Genomic DNA, 18,384 nt, shown 5'->3' with positions numbered 1-18,384 from the left:
ACGGGAACACTCTTGCACTGTTGGTGGGAATGCAAACTGGTGCAGCCACTCTGGAAAACAGTGTGGAGGTTCCTCAAAAAATTAAAAATATACCTACCCTATGACCCAGCAGTAGCACTGCTAGGAATTTACTCAAGGGATACAGGAGTGCTGACGCAAGGGGCACTTGTACCCCAATGTTTATAGCAGCACTTTCAACAATACCCAAATTACGGAAAAAGCCTAAATTTCCATCAACTGATGAATGGATAAAGAAATTGTGGTTTACATACACAATGGAATACCACGTGGCAATGAGAAAGAATGAAATATGGCCTTTTGTAGCAACATGGATGGAACTGTAGAGTGTTACAGATACCATATGTTTTCACTATTATGTGGATCCTGAGAAACTTAACAGAAGACCATGGGAGAGGGGAAGGAGGAAAACAAAAAAAAAAGTGAGGGAGGGAGGGACCCAAACCCTAAGAGACTCTTAAAAACTAAGAACAAACTGAGGGTTGATGGAGGGTGGGAGGGAGGACATTGTGGGTGATGGGTAATTAGGAGGGCACCTGTTAGGATGAGCACTGGGTGTTGTATGGAAACCATTTGACAATAACTTTCATATTAAACACACACACGCACACACACAAAACAAACAAACAAACATTAAAAATTTTTTTAACTGGATATACTTTTTAGCAGGTAAAAATCTTTTGGTTGTAATTAAATGTGAATAAAGAATTTAAATGATTATGATCCCCTATTGATTCCAAATTTATCAACCTCTAAAGGAAGTAATCTGAGATACAGATAACATATATAAGATTTTCAAGCAGAGCACAAAATTAAAGATCATCTAATTGGTCGATGAGAGAGGAATAACAAATCTAATTATGATTCTCATATAATGCAGTAGTATCTATGTATTTAAAATAATTTGTACTGCAACATTTGATAATGTGAAAAACTTCTCTGAGTGTAATATTCATCAAAAAGGCAGGCAGGATAAAATGCAGAGACCATTAAATGTCCCTTTTATAAATATCTATTTTTATTTAGGCAGAGAAAAACACTACAAATTAGCATATCAAAATATTGCCACTAATTATCTCCACATAGTGATTTTATGGGTGATTTCGACTTCATTTCTAATTCAAAGGAAGCTTTTCTTTTTACTAGAAGAAAAAAATTGTATTAGAAAAAATAGTACTTTCTTAAGTAATAAAACATGGAGGAATTCACATCATAATCATGGAAAATACACTCTTCTTAGAACCAGAAATGTATTTATCAATACCCTTTCGATTATACAGGACAAAACCACACCTCAAACAAACTTAAGCAAGAAGGTTAATGTGTTCGCCCATTTATTAGCTCAGCTGGTCACCAAATTCATTGGTGGGCAAGAATGAAGCTGAATGCCAAAGACTGTTAGAACCAAGAAACTGGCTACTGCCAAGCTTCTATCTGTAAATCCTACGTCTCTTTCCACATACGTTTTTTCAGTATCCCAGACTTGATTTTTGACAGCAGGAAGTATGATGGCCAGCAGTTTCTCCATATCACAGCTAAAAAGGGATGAGCTTGTTTTCTCTCTGTTCTTGGGTCTACCATCCTGAGGAAAAGCTCAGATTTGGCCCATCTTGGTCAGAGGCTCATACCTGAAGCCTTCAACTATGGCTAAGAGATGTGTCATCAAGACTTGGTTCAGAAGCATCCTTTAAGCAAACAGAAGTAGTCAGAGAGGTAGGATTTACATATCACCTTCCGTTCATATGACATGGTTACGGCAAGACAAAGCTACATTTACCAGGAGAAGCAGGTTGCTGATTTGAGCAAATAACAGACTAGGTGTCCACTAAAAGTAGTTATTTCTTCAGAGTACAAAGAATGACCTTTAAATTAAGTGATACAGAAAATCTTAAGGTACTATGCAGTTGGCGAATCTGTCTTATCATACATACAGACCTGATAGAAGAGCAGACAGACAAAAGATTGGGAGGGGTAGAAATTTTTTTAAATCGGAGAGGAATCTGGCAATCCCTGCTAGCCTACTGAACATTATTTAATCAGTAAAAGAGAAACCTGGAATGTCCCCTTTAAAAACACTACTTCCAAACAAATCTTAGGACACTGAGTATAAGTGCTAGCTACTAAACTGTTTTCCAAGTATCCATCAGGGGTGTCAAAAATAATGAATGAATGATAAAAAGAGCAATGGAAATCGAAAGAAAACACAAATAAATTAGCAAGTGACATTGTAATTTCATTAATAAGGACCACTTACAAGACAAGAGAAATACTGATTAACTGGTTAAGGACTATGTGTAAGGATACATAAGGTTCAGAGTTATTTGTACTACATCTCTGAGAATGAGCCTTGGTTCTTCTTTGTTAAAATGGATATGAATGGAAATTTCTAAATCCATGTATGCAAATACCACATTCTTATAGAATATAATACAGTCATATACAAAACACCTCCAAAACTAAAACTTAGCTTGCAATGACTCAAATCCTGTAAATGCAATGGGAATAGTATTATTTCAGAAGAAGAAAAAGGAAGAACCTGGCTAGTTACAAACAAAAATGAGAACGAATCTTAAAGAACATAGGAGTTAGATAGTCTGAAACACAGTACAAACAAAAGTCAAAAGGTAAATCTTGTGAGACCAACCAGCTCTGTCCAGACAGAAAGGTGGCCTGGCCTAAGGATCCATTATTTTTCCACTTCTGATGGCAGACCTATCCTCAAAGGCATCACAATCTCATGTGATTATTTGAGTGTCCAGCTGACTCCTCTTACTCCGGTTGCCTCCTTCATTAATGTCCTTACCATCACTTGACTTCTCATAAATTTCCCTTCACTGAATTAATCAATTAGGCTTACATGAACGTTCAGACCACTTGCTGATCTTTCACAGCAAGTTAATCAATTGACATCTTGATATACGTATATATTTCTATCTAGTATCAATTTATTTAGTGTCAATCAGCATTCCCTTATATAACGCACTCTGACACTGAAGAGACACAATTTTGAATTCTAGACCACAGTAAATTCATCAAGGTAATGTCTCCCAAGAGACAAGCAATTGTCCTTCTCTGGGAGGTACTGTTTTTCACACCACATGCTTCCTTCAACCAACCGTAGGCAGCAACCAATCTCTCAGTTAAGATTTTTTAAGACCCTTGTTAATCTGGGACAACTCAATGGTAGTAAGGTACTTGGAATCTGGTATTCAAACTATAGATATGTAATGTTACTTCAAGTCGTTAAGGAAATTTTGTAATACTTGTGTCATTTAAGAAATCCTTCTATAAATAATAAACCGACTACACACTTTCCTCATTGCCACTTTCATCTCTTTGTTCCTGAATGTATAGATGACTGAGTTAAAAAAAGGAGTGAGAACTGCATCAAAGACAACAAGATATTTGTCCAGGTGTGAGGTGGGGTGAGGCCAGATATAAACGAAGATGCAAGGGCCAAAGAACAAAATCACCACCATGACATGAGTTGACAAAGTGGAGAGGGCCTTAGATGTGCCTGCTGAAGAGTGTTTCCAAACAGTGATCAGGATACAAATGTAGGAGACAATCAATATGAAGAATGATCCCAGAGATATGAACCCACTGTTGGCTATGACCATGAACTCTAGACGGTAGGTGTCTGTGCAGGCAAGTCTGATGAACCGAGGAAAGTCACAATAAAAGCTGTCTAACACATTAGGGCCACAGAATGGCAATGTTATTACAAAAACCAGTTGAATCACAGAGTGGGTCAAGCCAATTACCCAGGCAGCAACTGTAAGCAAAATACACATTTTTCGGTTCATAATAGTCAAGTAGTGCAGAGGCTTGCATATGGCAACATATCTGTCAAAGGCCATGGCGATGAGCAGCACCATCTCCACGCCACCAATGACATGGATGAAGAAGATTTGAGCGATGCAGCCACCAAAGGAGATGACTTTACGCTTTCTGAAAAGGTCATAAATCATCTTCGGAGAAATGACAGAAGAAATTCCCAGGTCAATGAAGGACAGGTTGACCAACAAAAAGTACATGGGGGAGTGTAAGTGAGGGTCAGAAATCACAGTGAGCATGATGAGGGAGTTTCCCATCATGCTTGCCACATAAACCATAGAGGAGAACACAAAGAGGAGAAGTTGGATCTCCCAGGAATCGGTGAGTCCCAGGAACACAAACTCTGACACCACAGAGTGATTTGCTCTATCCATTGATTTATCCGCTAGAATGTTTCCAGACAAAAGAAAATAACAAGAAACTAAAATGAGAATGTTAATAAAGTTCTACATTAAAATGATTAATCAATCAAGGCTATTCACATTGTGAAAACAAAGTATCCCCTCAATTCCTTCTCAGGGTCATTATCAAATATGCATTTTACCTGGGGTCACCTAAAGCAGTTGAGTCACTTCCACGTGCAATATTCCTAACACCATGGCTGCCAGGACTATGGATCTATAAACAAGAAAATGAAGCAAATATGAAAACATAGATGTATATAGCAAGGATCGGGAGGGGCAGGCAAGGTGGTGCAATGCAACACAAACAGAAAAACAAAGAAGAGGTAAAGACTGCATTTGCCAGAATTCATTGCTACTGCATTTTTTTTAGTATTTTAATTTTATGCATTTATACTGAGAAAAACAGAGACAGCACCAGAGGGGGAGAGCAGAGAGAGAGGAAAAGACAGAGACAGAGAAGGAGGGACGGGAGAGAGGGAGAAAGAGATAGAGAATCACAAGCAGGCTCCATGGTGCCAGCAAACAACCTGATGCAGGGTTTGAACCCACCAACCATGAGATCATGACTTAAGCCAAACTTGGATGCTTAATTGACTGAGCCACCCAGGCACCCCTCACTGGTACTATTTTAACTGTTCATACAACAATTCCTCAGTCATTCAAGTCGTCTTATTTCTTACCCTCAACTCATCTCAGACACATATTATGTCCCTTGTAGTAGGTCTTATACCAGTACCTACAATCACTTTTTCAATTCACACTAAGCCCACAGGGTAGTGGCAAGCTAAAGAAACCAGACATAGGATATAGAGGTGACTTGGGTGCATGCCAGGACCAAGGGCAGAATAGATGCTGATGGCACAGAGTACTTGCATGAAACCCAGAAAGTATAAGTACCTAGAAAGATGGTTAGCAGGGCTCGCCCAAGATTTGCAAGGAGAATGGGGTGTTATGGGAAGTTAAGGAAGCCAATGCCATTTATCTGTCCACAGTCTTTATAATCTCTGAAGTTTGTGAACCTTGGTTATAGCTATTAGAGCCCTAAGCTTTGGGAGTTTGGATGAAGATATGCCCACTAATGTCACAGTTACCACATAACCATGACTCTCTCCCGTTCTTCCATCAACCTTAGGCCTTTTATTTTTCTTATCTCATGTCTTCCATTTCAATTCTCTCCATTTTCTGAGATCCAATGCCAAGTCTGACAGTTCCTTTCCCCTAATTTTGCATGACTACTTGAATCTCTCTACTTGTTACCCATTTTTTTCAGACTAAAATGTTGCCATGTAGGAGATATATTCTCTTGCCTGTGTGTCCAACTCTGCATCTCCAGCCCTCTGGTTCCCATAATACTTAGATTTGCTGCTAAAAAGGGAGGTGATCTGAAAAAAAGAGATAGGTTGCAGAATAAACAGTAAGGACTGGTAAAATAAAGATACGTGAATGCACAAAAAGCCTCATAACTGGAACCAAAAGGAAAGAGCAAGAAAAACCTAGCAGTAGAAAAAAAATGGATTCCAAAGCTTTTCCTTTTATTTAAAAAAATTTTTTAATCTTTACTTATTTTGAAGGAGAGAGACAGAGGATGAGTGGGGCAGGGGCAGATAGAGAGGGACACACAGAATCTGAAGCAGGCTCTAGGCTCTGAGCTGTCAGCACAGAGCCCAATGTGGGGCTCGAGATCACAAGCCATGAGATCACAACCTGACCCAAAGTAGGATGCCCAACTGACTGAGCCACCCAGGTGCCCCTTGTCCTTTAATATGTGTATTTATATATGCACACATGTGCACACCTCAGTTGTGCATGATGAGTGAATTCAGTCATAAAAATACCCCACAGACGCGTCTGGGTGGCTCAGTCAGTTAAGCATCCACAGCTCAGGTCATGGTCTCGCAGTGTATGAGTTCAAACTCGGTGCTGGATTCCATGTCTCCCTCTCTTTCTGCCCCTCCCTCTCTCACACTCTTGTCTCTCTCTTTCCCAAAAATAAACATTAAAAATTATTATCCCACTAACTCATTCATGATTCCCTAGCCCAAGCTAATAATTTACAAAGGAGAAAACAGTAGTCCAGGGAGGAAAGAACAACTAGTTACAGAGAATCCAGGTTTTCTAGTCTACAAATGACTTCAGACTCCATATGCTAGGAAAATGATAAAGTGAGAAGAGGTATGCCAAACCTAGATCTACTTAGTCCAAAACAGCAGCCACTCCTTCCATATGGTTATTAAGTGAAATTAAAAACCTATTTCCTTGGTTGCACTAGCCACATTTCAAGTGCCCAAAGCCTCCTATGGCTACTGGTTAAGTATAGGGTAGTACAATATAGAACACTTCCAAACCTTACCCATCCCTTGAAGGTAAATCAAAATCCCATTTCCTCTATGAACACTTTCCTAGTAACTACACTTTATACAAATATCTTTTCTCTCTTATTCCTAGAAGTCAGGAAATTTAAACTTTAATGGAAAAATAATTAACCACATTAAAAATCAACCACAATATATAGCATCATAGGAGACATTCCAGATGTCTACTTTTGGCCAAGAAGGACACACAAGAGTCTGTGAAATTCAGAGACATCTTTACAAAGGAGAAAGTGTTGTCAGTTTTGAAAAACCAGTAGGAGTTTAATAAGCTAAGAGGGGAAAGGAAGGCCTTTTGAGAAGAGATAATAACTGCTCTCTTATTAGAGCAAATCCTTTGCTACTAATCATAATTCCTCAATGGTTTCAATTTCTTTAACATTTTATTTCTTTTTGAGACAGAGAGCACCAGCAAGGGAGGGACAGAGAAAGAGGGGAGACAGAGGATCCAAAGTGGGCTCAGAGCCAGCAGCCCAATGTGGGGCTCGATCTCACCAACTGTGAGAAAATGACCCGAGCCAAAATGAGACTCTCAACCCACTGAGCTACCCAGGGTGTCCCCTCAATGGTTTCAATTACAGAATTTCTCTCCTCAAATATATTGTAAGTGTGAAGAGGAAAAGGACCATTTCTTCTGGTTCTTGTGTTTCCTAAAATACAAAATAAGTAGCAAGGATATCCTGATTATTTAGTGAATAACACTTCTCTGAAGTACAACCATTTTCTCAAGTCCATCATTTTTCAGTTTCTGTTTTTCTCATCTACCATGTTTTTCCATGAAGTCCAGCATGCATAAAGGAACTCTTCACATTCAAAATTAAGCATTAACATAGTTCCCAATCACTCCCCAAAGGATGCCTGGTATTCTTGCTATAAATTTCTACTTGGGAATAGGCAAGCCTCATCTCAACTCGTATAATGGTTCATGGTTTAACTTTACGAAGTTTTAGAAAACAAGAAGCAGCACGTAAAAGGAAAGGGAAGACCGGGCGTGAGGTGGCAGGTTCCAGTAACAGCCAACATATCAGGAAATTTACAGTTTCTATTTACCAGGCTTCACGATATAATTAGTAGTCATCTTCCATGCCATTGTTAAAGTCAGAAAAAAAAATAATTATTCTTTTCACCATATTTTAAAAGTTTCTAAAATATTTAACGATGCAACCCTAGAGCTGGAAAAGTATACGTTATTTTCATGGTGCATATTTACTAAGGACTTTCACACATTTGATGCTTGTAATTATCTGTAGCGGTGGATATATCTGATAATTATTTTCATTTATAGATGAAAAATCTCAAATTCAAAAAAGTAACTTACCTAAAAACATAGTTGCTTAGTTTGAAATCAAATACCAGGTCTTCTGATTCCAAATCCAGTGCTGTCTTGACTACATCAAGAAAATATGGATGTTTGTCCATGGTCTAAAACAATGATACCTGCTATAAATTTTAACCAAGAATACAAAAAAAAAAAAAAAAAAGTACGACTTAAACTGGCACAATATTATAGGTCATTATATTTCAGTAAATGTGGAAAGAATTCCATTTTATTCAGAAAAATATTCTATCCCACCCACATAAACATTTAATACATATATAAATTAACTTACCCAAGGTTTTAGAGCTACAGGGACAAGATTTAAATCTACATATTAGTGTACAATTTTAAGGGAAGGGAGAAAGGTGGTTGCTGACGACAATGGGGAGAAAAAAACAAAATCCACCAAAGTTTTGGAGGTAGACAAAGATTCACCAAAGTCTGGCCCATTTATTCGTAAAAAGTCATGGTGATTGACAGACAAGAAATATCCCAGCTAGAGACAGAAACGTAGAAGCCATTCAAACTTGGAAGTCATGAGAAAGAAATATTTGCTTAAAGGATAACATATGAACAGATAAAAGAAAGCTAATGGAGGACACATGCATGGCCAAAAAAAGAACAAATACATAGTATTTGTCATCTTCATTATTATATTGCTAGTACTACTATTTTTACATATTATCTGGCTTTTATTTTTATCATTTTTTAATGTGTATTTATTTTTGACAGAGAGAGAGAGAGAGAGAGAGAGAGAAAGAGAGAGAAAGAGAGAGAGAGAGACAGAGAGAGAGAGACAGAGCGTGAGCGTGGGAGGGGCAGAGAGAGGAGGAGACACAGAATCCAAAGCAGGCTCCAGGCTCTGAGCTGTCAGCACAGGCTCTCCTATTATCTGCCTTTTAAAAGCCCTGCTTCTATATACAAAAATCAGGTAGAAAGGAACGTCAAAGAATTAAGGAACGGCTCACTTTCATACGCTAACCAGTGATCAAATTGAGAAGACTAAGTAAAAGCCATAGACTTAGGGCTGAGCTGTCACTGGTGCCATTCAAGAGAGCAGAGAAAATCAAAACAGAGAAAATCATGATTTTAGGGAGATAACTAATGGTGCCAAAGTGGAGAAAGTCAAATAGGAACTGACAAATAATGTCAATCATCTAGGGGAAGAGGTTTGGGAAGGGGGGAATGGGGAGATAAGGCAATATGCTATGTGCAGAAAACGTGTAGAGTGACAGAAATCTACAGTAATGAGATAAAGAGGTTCCAAACAACTCTGAGGATCTGGATGAAGCTGGGTTATCACAAACTTAGACAAAAGCCAGAGGAAATCTTTTTGTGACACCGTTCAGAAATGTTCACGAACTGATACCCAGAATTTTAGAGCAGCGTATTTATTTGGCACAATAAGGAGAATGGGGTATCAAAACAGTCAGAGATCCTTTGTTCATTATTTTTGCTTCCTAAATTATACATATGAGCGAGATCATGTGGCACTTGTCTTTCTCTTATTTTGCTTAGCATTATACTCTCTCAATCCATCCATGTTGTTGCAAATGGCAAGGTTTCATTCTTTTTATGGCTGAATAATATTCCATTGTGTATGTATTTACCACATCTTCTTTACCCCTCAGATAGAAACACTCTGTTTCCATAACTTGGCTATTGTAAATAATGCTGCAATAAACACAGGAGTGCATATATCCTTTTGACTCTTAACAATACAGAACAAACTGGCAGTTACCAGAGAGGAGGTGGTGAGGGGATGGGTGCATAAGTGAAGGGGATTAAGCATACATTTATCATTTATCATGATGAGCACTGAACAATGTACAGAACCTCTGAAACATGATATTGCACACCTGAATTGGAATTAAAATTACAAACTTGACAACAAATTAAATGCATTCCCTTGAAAAAAAGAGACAGAGAAAGAAAGAAAGAGACCCTTGGAGGCCTGAGGTCACATTGAAATTGTTTGACCAAATCACATACTGGGCAATGCAGCAAGCGGAGCCACAGATGAGCTGACAACTGGAGAAAACACAATACAGATCAGAGATCGTGAAGGCAGATACAGTAATGTAAGCCTGTGATAACTCTGTACTTTACTCTTTCTCCCATATCTTCGTTCTCAAATCTGGATTCCCATTAAAAAGCAACTTCAGTACAACATTATGACTATAGTTAACACTGCTCTATGATCTACAAGAAAATTCCTAAGGGAGTTAATCCTAAGAGTTCTCATCGAAAGGAAAAATTTTTCTCTTTTCCTTTTATTTAATCTATGAAATGATGGATATTAACTAACCTATTGTGTTTGTCATTTCACAATATATATAAACCAATCCATCATATTCTATACCTTAAATTTATATAGTGATGTACATCGATTATTTCTGAATAAAGCTGGAAAAATCTATTTCACTTTCTATCCCATACCTTTCTCTATACAGTTGCCCCAACTCTTCCCTCCTGTACAATTCCTGCTTCTGCTCATTTTCGTATACCCTTCCTCTCTGGAAGCATAGGAGCCTGTGAAGGAGAGTCTTCTTACAGAGTATGGTCCACCAACCCCTCCGCCCCTCTTCACCACCACCACTTACCTAATCTGTCAAAAGACCTCAGAAGGTCAGGGTCAGGGAATCAGAGGAGTTCCACACACTGAATTTCCTTCCGTGCATAAGCATTGCCCTTATCCTTCCACTCACCCTCCCTAGGACAAGAAGCTAAACAAACCTCTGCTATTTGGAGAAAGGCTCCTAATTTAGCTATAGCACAAGGTGGTGACCAAATGATGCATTAGAGTTCTGGGATTCTCAGCCTGAGGTCATGAGTCCAAGGGAACGGTCTCACAGGATTATCAGGGAGGGAGGAAACAGGTGTAGGATTTTCTCATACAAAATAAAGAGCTACATACTTTTTAGATTTTTTATGATATAATCCAGGGAAATCTCTAATGAAAGGAAAAATGTATTTTATGTTTTTTAAATGGAAAAAAACTCCAAAACTTTCAGGAAAACAGTTGTAGAACTTAGAAATCTTGACACATTTTGTCAATGAAGTCTCCTTGTGTGTTTAAGGTCCAAACAACAATTAAGAGCAGCAAGCATGAGTAAATATGAAAGACTCAGAATAATGGAGAAGGATGTGAACACTTGGGGTACAAACAGATTAGGACAGAAGGCAGAGAGATGGAGATAGAGAGGTGTGGGCACAAACACTTTCCTTCCTCCAGAAACAATACAAAACCAACCCAAAGAATGGTCAGAGTGCAGCAAATTGGAAAAATAGAAGATAATTCAACCAAAAACTGTTAACACACAATTAAATACATTAAGATTATTGCATTCAAACTAAGGTCCTGAATATAATTTTCTTGGATTTAAAATATGTTAAATATGAAAAACATGAAAATAAAATACATTTTTAATAATAGCATATAAATTAATCATTACAGATACCTTCCTCTACTCTGATAAGTCAAATAAGCCGAACTAGTAGAAAACAAAAAATAAAATGAATTGACAGTTCATAACGGAAGAAAAATTAAAAGGTCAATAAACATAGAAAAGTACAAAACTTGGAGGCAAAAAGTTTGGTGTTTGTCCTTTCCATACTACATGATGTCAAAGGCCATCCAAGGAGTATCTAGGACAATATATTTAATTCATTTCACTATTAAGTATTAATTAAAGGATATAGACATAGTGAAGTTTCCTTTTTTCCTCACAGATTTTTACCCAGTAGAGACACATACACTTTCCGTCCAGTAAAACAGACAACCCCAGATATTTATGGCCTGTTGAACCTTAACCAGTGTTAATCTGAAATTCAGCAATCTTACTAGAGTTTCTATGCAAAAGTACTTACAGATACCCTAACTTTTTTCCCAGCTTTATGGAGATATTGGCATATGATACTGTGTAAGTTTAATAAGTATACAGCATGATTCAACACATATATGTGATAAAATAATTACCACAATAAGGTTCATTAACATCTCCATCACCTCACTATCATTACTTTGTGTGTGGTGATTACATTTAAGATTTACATTCAGGGTGCCTGGGTGGCTCAGTCGGTTAAGCCACCGACTCTCGACTTTGGCTCGGGTCATGATCTCATGCTAGTGAGATCAAGCCATGTTGGGCTCCACACTGACAGTGCAGACTCTGTTTGGGATTCAAGCAGGGAGGGGTCCAACTTCATTCTCTTGCATGTGACTATCCAGTTTTCCCAACACCATCTGTTGAAGAGACTATCATCTCTCCATTAAGCATTCTTGTCAAATATTAGTTGACTGTATATGCAGGGGTTAATTATGGGCTTTTGATTCTATTTCATTGATGTATGTGTCTGTTTTTATGCCAGCACCATACTACTTTGATTAGTATAGCTTTGAAATAAAGTTTGAAATTAGGAAGTGTGAGATCTCCAATTTAGTCCTTCTTTCTCAGGATTGCTTGGCTATTTAGGGTCTTTAGCCATATGAATTTTAAGATTGTTTTTTCTATTCTGGTAAAAAAAAATGCCATTGTAATTATGATAAGCATTGCATTGAATATATAGAAGTATAGAATTAATCATTATAGAATTATAATAATAATTATAATTAAAATGACAAGCTTTAAACACTTTAAGATATTCTTTCAATCCATGAACACAAGATATCTTTCCATTTTTTTGTGCGTCTTCCTCAATGTCTATAATCAATTGCTCTGAAATTTCAGTGTATATATCTTCTATTTCTTTGGTTAAACTTATGTTTAAGTATCTTATTCTTTTGATGCTATTGTAAATTAGATTATTTTATTTCTTTTTGAGATAGCTCGTTCTCAGTGTAAGAAATGAAGTGATTTCTGTACATGGTTTTGTATCCTACAACATTGCTAAACAAACGCATTTATTAGTTCTAAGTTTCTGGTAGAGTCTTTGGGATTTTCTGTATTTAAAAAACTCTTATCATCTGCACACATACACAATTTACTTTTCCTTTCTGATTTGGAAGGCTTTTACTTCTTTTTCTTATCTATTTGCCATGGCTAGGACTTCTAGCACTGTGTCGCAAAGCAGCAGCTACAGTGGGTACCTCCGTCTTGTTCCTAAGCTTACAGGAAAAGGTTTCAAACTTGCACCATGGAGTATGATGCTTGCTATGGTTTTATCATAAATGGCCTTTATTATGCTTCAGTACATTCCTTGTATACCCATTTGGTGAGAGCTGTTAATCTGGAGAGGATGTGGAAGACTGTTTACTTCTTTTTCTGTATCTATTGAGATGATCATATGCTTTTTATCTTTCATTCTAATAGGGTGGTATATCACATTTATTGATTTATATATGGGTATCAGATTATCACCCTGTAGACTTCAAAACTGACATATCAATAGCTTAATAAAGCTATAAAACATACTCTATTTTTTTTATTTTAAGATGCTGTCTTTACTGATGGTCGTTGAAAAGAAGCTAGACCTCTCAATGTAATCATTTCATCAGGAAACCAGATTAGTCACAGAGAATGGCATATTTAAGTGATAATACATGTTCTTAGAATTTGGTTTCACTAAAGCTATAAAAGTACTTAATACTTCTGTGATAAGTACATCAGTCACCAGTAAGGTTCATAGATTTTTCTTGCTACTCACAAAACTTCAGCTCCTAAATTCACCATTCTCTTTGTAGCCCTAAACCATGTAAGTAAAGTGAAGTCGAACACCAAAGTCCTTTTCTTTCAGAATATGCCATCTGTCACTCAGATAGTAACTTCCAACACAGGGTACTACAGCAAACCAGCTTAGCACTGAATCACAGGTACATCAAAAACTGAGAGCTAGAAACCTTTCTTCAGGGCTTCAGTGACAGCTCCCATCTCTGCAGCTAATCTCTAATTCGGGATAGAAACAGTCTGTTTTGTTGGGTTTTTTTCCCCTGTAAATTTGCTGGAAGCATCGATGGGATACAGAAAAGGAAATTCACGAAATTACTGGGTAAGGATCCAGGGTCATATGATGCTGCGAAAAGCTGTATTCTTCCACTCAGGAACTCTTAGAGGACTCTCTATCTAAAAGCAGTTTTAGAAACTGAGAAAAGAAAATAGGAACAGTAATTTCTAAGGAACAAAACAAAATCACAAGCAATGACCACCCTGAACCATAAGGGACAACACAAAATAAAAATCACAGGAGTGTTGAAAATGAACAAGCTGTAGCCCCTTCGCTTAGGTTAACAAGCATGTGCTGAGTCATGTCTCAATGAAAACTCCAACTTGTTCAGGGAGGCACTACTATAGTCATTTTGAACAAACACTTGCCTGTGCCTCTAATTAGAGGCTAACTAGTCTCAATTTGTATCTTGTTGGTGTGCTGAAATAAAAAAGAAAATCAAGAGACAGAAGACAGTGTTGAATGGAAACATTTTATTAAATCCAATCTGGCAACAGACTAACTTAAAATGAAAATAGACTACCTTTCTTTCTCCCAAGACTCAACTCTCTTCGACAAGGGCAGTTTCTATTATTCATATACCATCTATCCTTAACTCATGGAACACTACTATATAGAGAGTGGACAGTCAGCTACGATTAAGAGGCACATAGACCAAATCTACACTAAACCTGCCATTTTTCCCATGTAAATATTGTCCTATTTGGCTATTTTATAAAAATGCTAGGAGGATTTTAACTTTCTTTTGTGTGACTGACTTTCAGGGCTTGGCTCTAAATCAGCCTACAGGACATTATTGGTGACTCCTCCAATTGGTCTCACTCTGATTTCCAACAATAACTACTCCCCACGGTTAAAATTCGAATCAACCAAAGTATCTCCTCATAAGCTACGCAGAGAATTAGGGATTGCCATCATAACCTCCATTTCTAAAGGGCAGAGCAATTGCATGTGAAAGCGTCTTGATAGCTCCAGTGATACCATACTCAGAGACTGACCCAAACCCATTCAATGAATAAAGGATCTGCAGACCATTAAGATGAACTTCCTTTCAGAAAGGATGATAAAATTTGTAATTATCTATGAGTTCACCAAAGATATACTAGGAGAAAGGCAATGCAATTTTTGAGACTAAAAACTATGCCTGTTAGAATTCTTTTAGAGGTCAACTCTAAAGGCAAATAAACTACCACTAGTGATTATGATTTACATAGAAGCTAGCAAAATACCTTTGTCAAGGTTCAACAACAAAAAACTGTGAAAAATACCAAAGATTAGGAGATTTTTAAGTGTATTTGACTCTGTTAGTAGTTTCTCTCATTATTGCAACATTTGTTATAAAATATGTATGAATTACAGACAAGTACAAGAAGGTAATTTTAAAAACACCTGTATGTATCCCCCCAGAAGAAATATCACTATTAACATTTTAACTTATACACATAAATTTTAAAATAGATCAAATTTTAAATCTTGTTTTATCGCCTCCTTTTTCACTTATCAATCTATCCTGAGCAACCCTCCATGTTATTAAATATTCATTTTATAGTAGCTGGCCCACATGTATATAACATATTAATTCAAATTTCTTTTGTCATCAACAAGCAACTGACACAAATACAGGGAGAAACAATAGACAAATTAGTCCCAAGTGAAGAAACTAAACTACAAACTAAAACTTTCCAGCTATCAACATTATATCAATTTTATAAAAAGAACAAAAAGCATAATGATTAAAATTCCAGACCCTGGAACCAGAGCTTAGATTTAAATTCAAATCTACCATTTACCCACATTAGAGAAGTCTTTTAACCTCTCAGGGCTTCCAACTCCCAATCTGTAAAAGAGGAATGACAGCACCATCTATCTCAAGGATTGTTGCCAAGACTAAATGAGTTAAAGCAGGCAGAGTTAAGAGCAGTGCCTGACATATATACTATGTTAAATATTCTATCTATGGTGTATATATACTATCTGTAAATATTCACCATTGTTATTTTCACCACTGAACTCAAGAAGGAAGTAACCTACCAAATCTTCAATTTCACATTTAACACAAAGCAATTAAAGTATATACCACAATACTCTGAAAAGACTAAGGTAATAAAAATGCATCACAATATATTTGCGTGTAGATGTGCGTGTGTGTGTGTGTGTGTGTGTGTGTGTGTGTGTGTGAAGACAGAGAATCAGAAGGTAAATTTAATGTGAACTAGAAGATAAAACAAATTTTAGGGACACATGGGGGCTCAGTCGACTGAGTGTCTGGCTCTTAATTTTGACTCAGGTCATGATCTCACAGTTGCTGAGATTGAGCCCTGCTTCCAGCTTTGCGCCATTAAGTCAGAGCCTGCTTAGGATATTCTCTCTCTCTGTCTCTCTCTCTCTCTGTCTCTCTTCCCCTCCCCAGCTCTCTTGCACACTCTTGCTTTTTCTCTTAAAATAAACTTAAAAAAAAAAAGAAGATAAAACAAATTTTATTTTTAACCTGATAGACTCCAGTCAAATGGTTACACATCAGGAAAGGAGCCCAGGCTAATTTTTTAGTTGATACAGCCTTTTCAAATATCAGCTCAATTAGTCATAACCATAACCTGTGAGTTCTGGTGCAGCCTTTGAAGAAACAAATTCACAGAGGTTAAGGGATTTAGGGAAGAAAACATAGCAAGAGAGTTGGTGCTGTTGGGGCTAAAATCTTTGAATTACAACTGCAAATTTTGTGCAATGCTATACTGCCTTTGGTTTTAGACTTGTACTAAGACAAAGACTGTGCTATTTGGGGGAACAGGCAAATCTACATACTGGGCACCCCAAATATGGCCTGCCTCATGGTTTTTTTTTTCCATAAAGTTTTGTTGAAACTCACCAATGCCTATTTGTTTATGTGAGGTCTACGGCTATTTCAATACTACCACTGCAGAATTGAATGACTGCAACAAATTAATCCTAGAGCCCATAAATCTCAAACTATTTACAAGCTGGCCCTTGTGGACACATAATGAACAAGGCTTTTAGAATCTCTAAAATTAAGAAAGAGACTTTTATTCAAGCCCAACTTAGGACAGCTGCCCAAGAAACATGGTCTTCACAGGGAAGAAAGTGCTCCAGAGACTGAAGTGCCTTCATAGGGTTCTCTACTTGGCTACATCTCATAAAAAATGAAAAGATTACAGATTAGCGTAGACGCAGTTTTAATGTCAACAAGTGCAGGGAGAAGGAACATTCATCAGTATCATATAGACAAGACAGTGTTCCTTTAGGCTACTCACTTACAAAGCAGGTGTACCATGTTATCTTCGCGGGCCATAAATGAGGCTTTTGGTTTAAACAAAGTTCATAATGTTTGACCTAGAAAGAAATGTAGACAGCTCCCCTTATATCTCAGGCTTTTAGGGAGTTCTTTGTCTTATCTCTCTTTACACAAGACGTTTGCCGGCACCTCATCTCTGACTGAAAAGAAGGTTGAGAACGTACTCTTTTAACATATGGAACAAAGCATGAAAGAATTGTGAATTACAATGTGTAAGTAACCACAGCTCTTAGCGATGATTGCTGCTTTCTACCCATAACCAAAAGGCATAACAACGCGGAACAAGTGCAAGGGAGATGTGAGCTCCTGAGAATAAAGCATGACCTTAACCAACATACCAGTCATAGGACAGGATAGCCTGAAATCAGTGCTATGGTTATCCTGAGAAACAAACTTAGTTACATCATTATCTAATATGTGTGTAATGTATTATTGGCATGGTTAATTGGGAACTGAAAAGTATGGGTTAATGTCATCTTTGATTTCTACATCTTTAACACAAAAGTTCCTTTTTTTTTTTTTCTTCCAGGAAAGAATGTCACGCATTTCGGTGAGAACAAAATAGACCCACCAGGAGGGAGGAAGGGAGTGAAAACTCAGTTCTATATAGAAAGATGGTCGTCGCCCCATTCCAGTTCAAGATGGTGAGGTAAACGGTTCCTGAACTCACCTCCTCCCACAAACATACCTTATCTACATTACTTACGGAACCACTGCATCTGAAAACAACCCTGAAAACTGGCTGAGCCACGCCGACGCCAACATGAGAAGGCCCGCGTCTAAACAGGTCACAGAGGCTGGGACACGATGTAGCCATAAACCCCAACCCCAGCACAGCAAGAGAAGGAACTCAAAACCCTGAGCTCTTCCCTGAGGCGCTGAGCGTTTGAACCCCACATCCATCAGCCCCAACTTTGAAGACCGGCACCTGCGAAGCCCCCAAAACACATAGCTTTGGAAAACGCCAAAGCTGGCATCCACGAGACCCACAAGGTTAGAGTGGCCTGAACAACAGCTCTAAAAGGGCCCCTGCCCTTGGACTCACCGCCTCAGGGCCCAGCGTGGAGGCAGCAGATGCAGGGACAGCTGAACTTTGTGTAGGAGAAGCTCTTGCTTTTTGTGGACTCGAGCAACAGCCGGAGGCGCAGACTCGTGACTGACACACGTTTGGGGGCTTGCTGCAGC

At 37.8% G+C, this 18,384-nt stretch overlaps 1 protein-coding gene and 1 long non-coding RNA gene across 8 annotated transcripts in view; both read right to left on the bottom strand.

The window, feature by feature from the left end:
- Nucleotides 1-18,384, bottom strand: part of LOC123385998 — a 32,965-nt gene extending 14,581 nt beyond the window's left edge. For 2 of the 7 annotated variants that reach the window (XR_006599368.1, XR_006599369.1), the window contains exons 1-3: nucleotides 18,245-18,384; nucleotides 7,947-8,068; nucleotides 4,400-4,473 (exon numbers count right to left, since the gene is read on the bottom strand). This is a non-coding gene — a long non-coding RNA (uncharacterized LOC123385998). The remainder of the gene's footprint in view (nucleotides 1-4,399; nucleotides 4,474-7,946; nucleotides 8,069-18,244) is intronic. The other 5 variants (XR_006599371.1, XR_006599366.1, XR_006599370.1 and 2 more) reach the window with 4 other exon arrangements.
- On the bottom strand, nucleotides 2,270-4,362 carry LOC111559022 (olfactory receptor 4F3/4F16/4F29-like). Its single transcript, XM_023249605.2, has one exon. The coding sequence runs from the start codon at nucleotides 4,227-4,229 to the stop codon at nucleotides 3,291-3,293; it is 939 nt and encodes a 312-aa protein (XP_023105373.2). The 5' UTR covers nucleotides 4,230-4,362; the 3' UTR covers nucleotides 2,270-3,290.

The sequence above is a fragment of the Felis catus genome, chromosome B3, assembly GCF_018350175.1.
Source record: "Felis catus isolate Fca126 chromosome B3, F.catus_Fca126_mat1.0, whole genome shotgun sequence".
Taxonomy (NCBI): domain Eukaryota; kingdom Metazoa; phylum Chordata; class Mammalia; order Carnivora; family Felidae; genus Felis; species Felis catus.
This window is presented reverse-complemented; position numbering and strand designations above follow the sequence as displayed.

Bases quoted from the DNA above. Each gene is read 5' to 3' on its own strand.
- LOC111559022 (XM_023249605.2), bottom strand. From the start codon at position 4,229: ATGGATAGAGCAAATCACTCTGTGGTGTCAGAGTTTGTGTTCCTGGGA.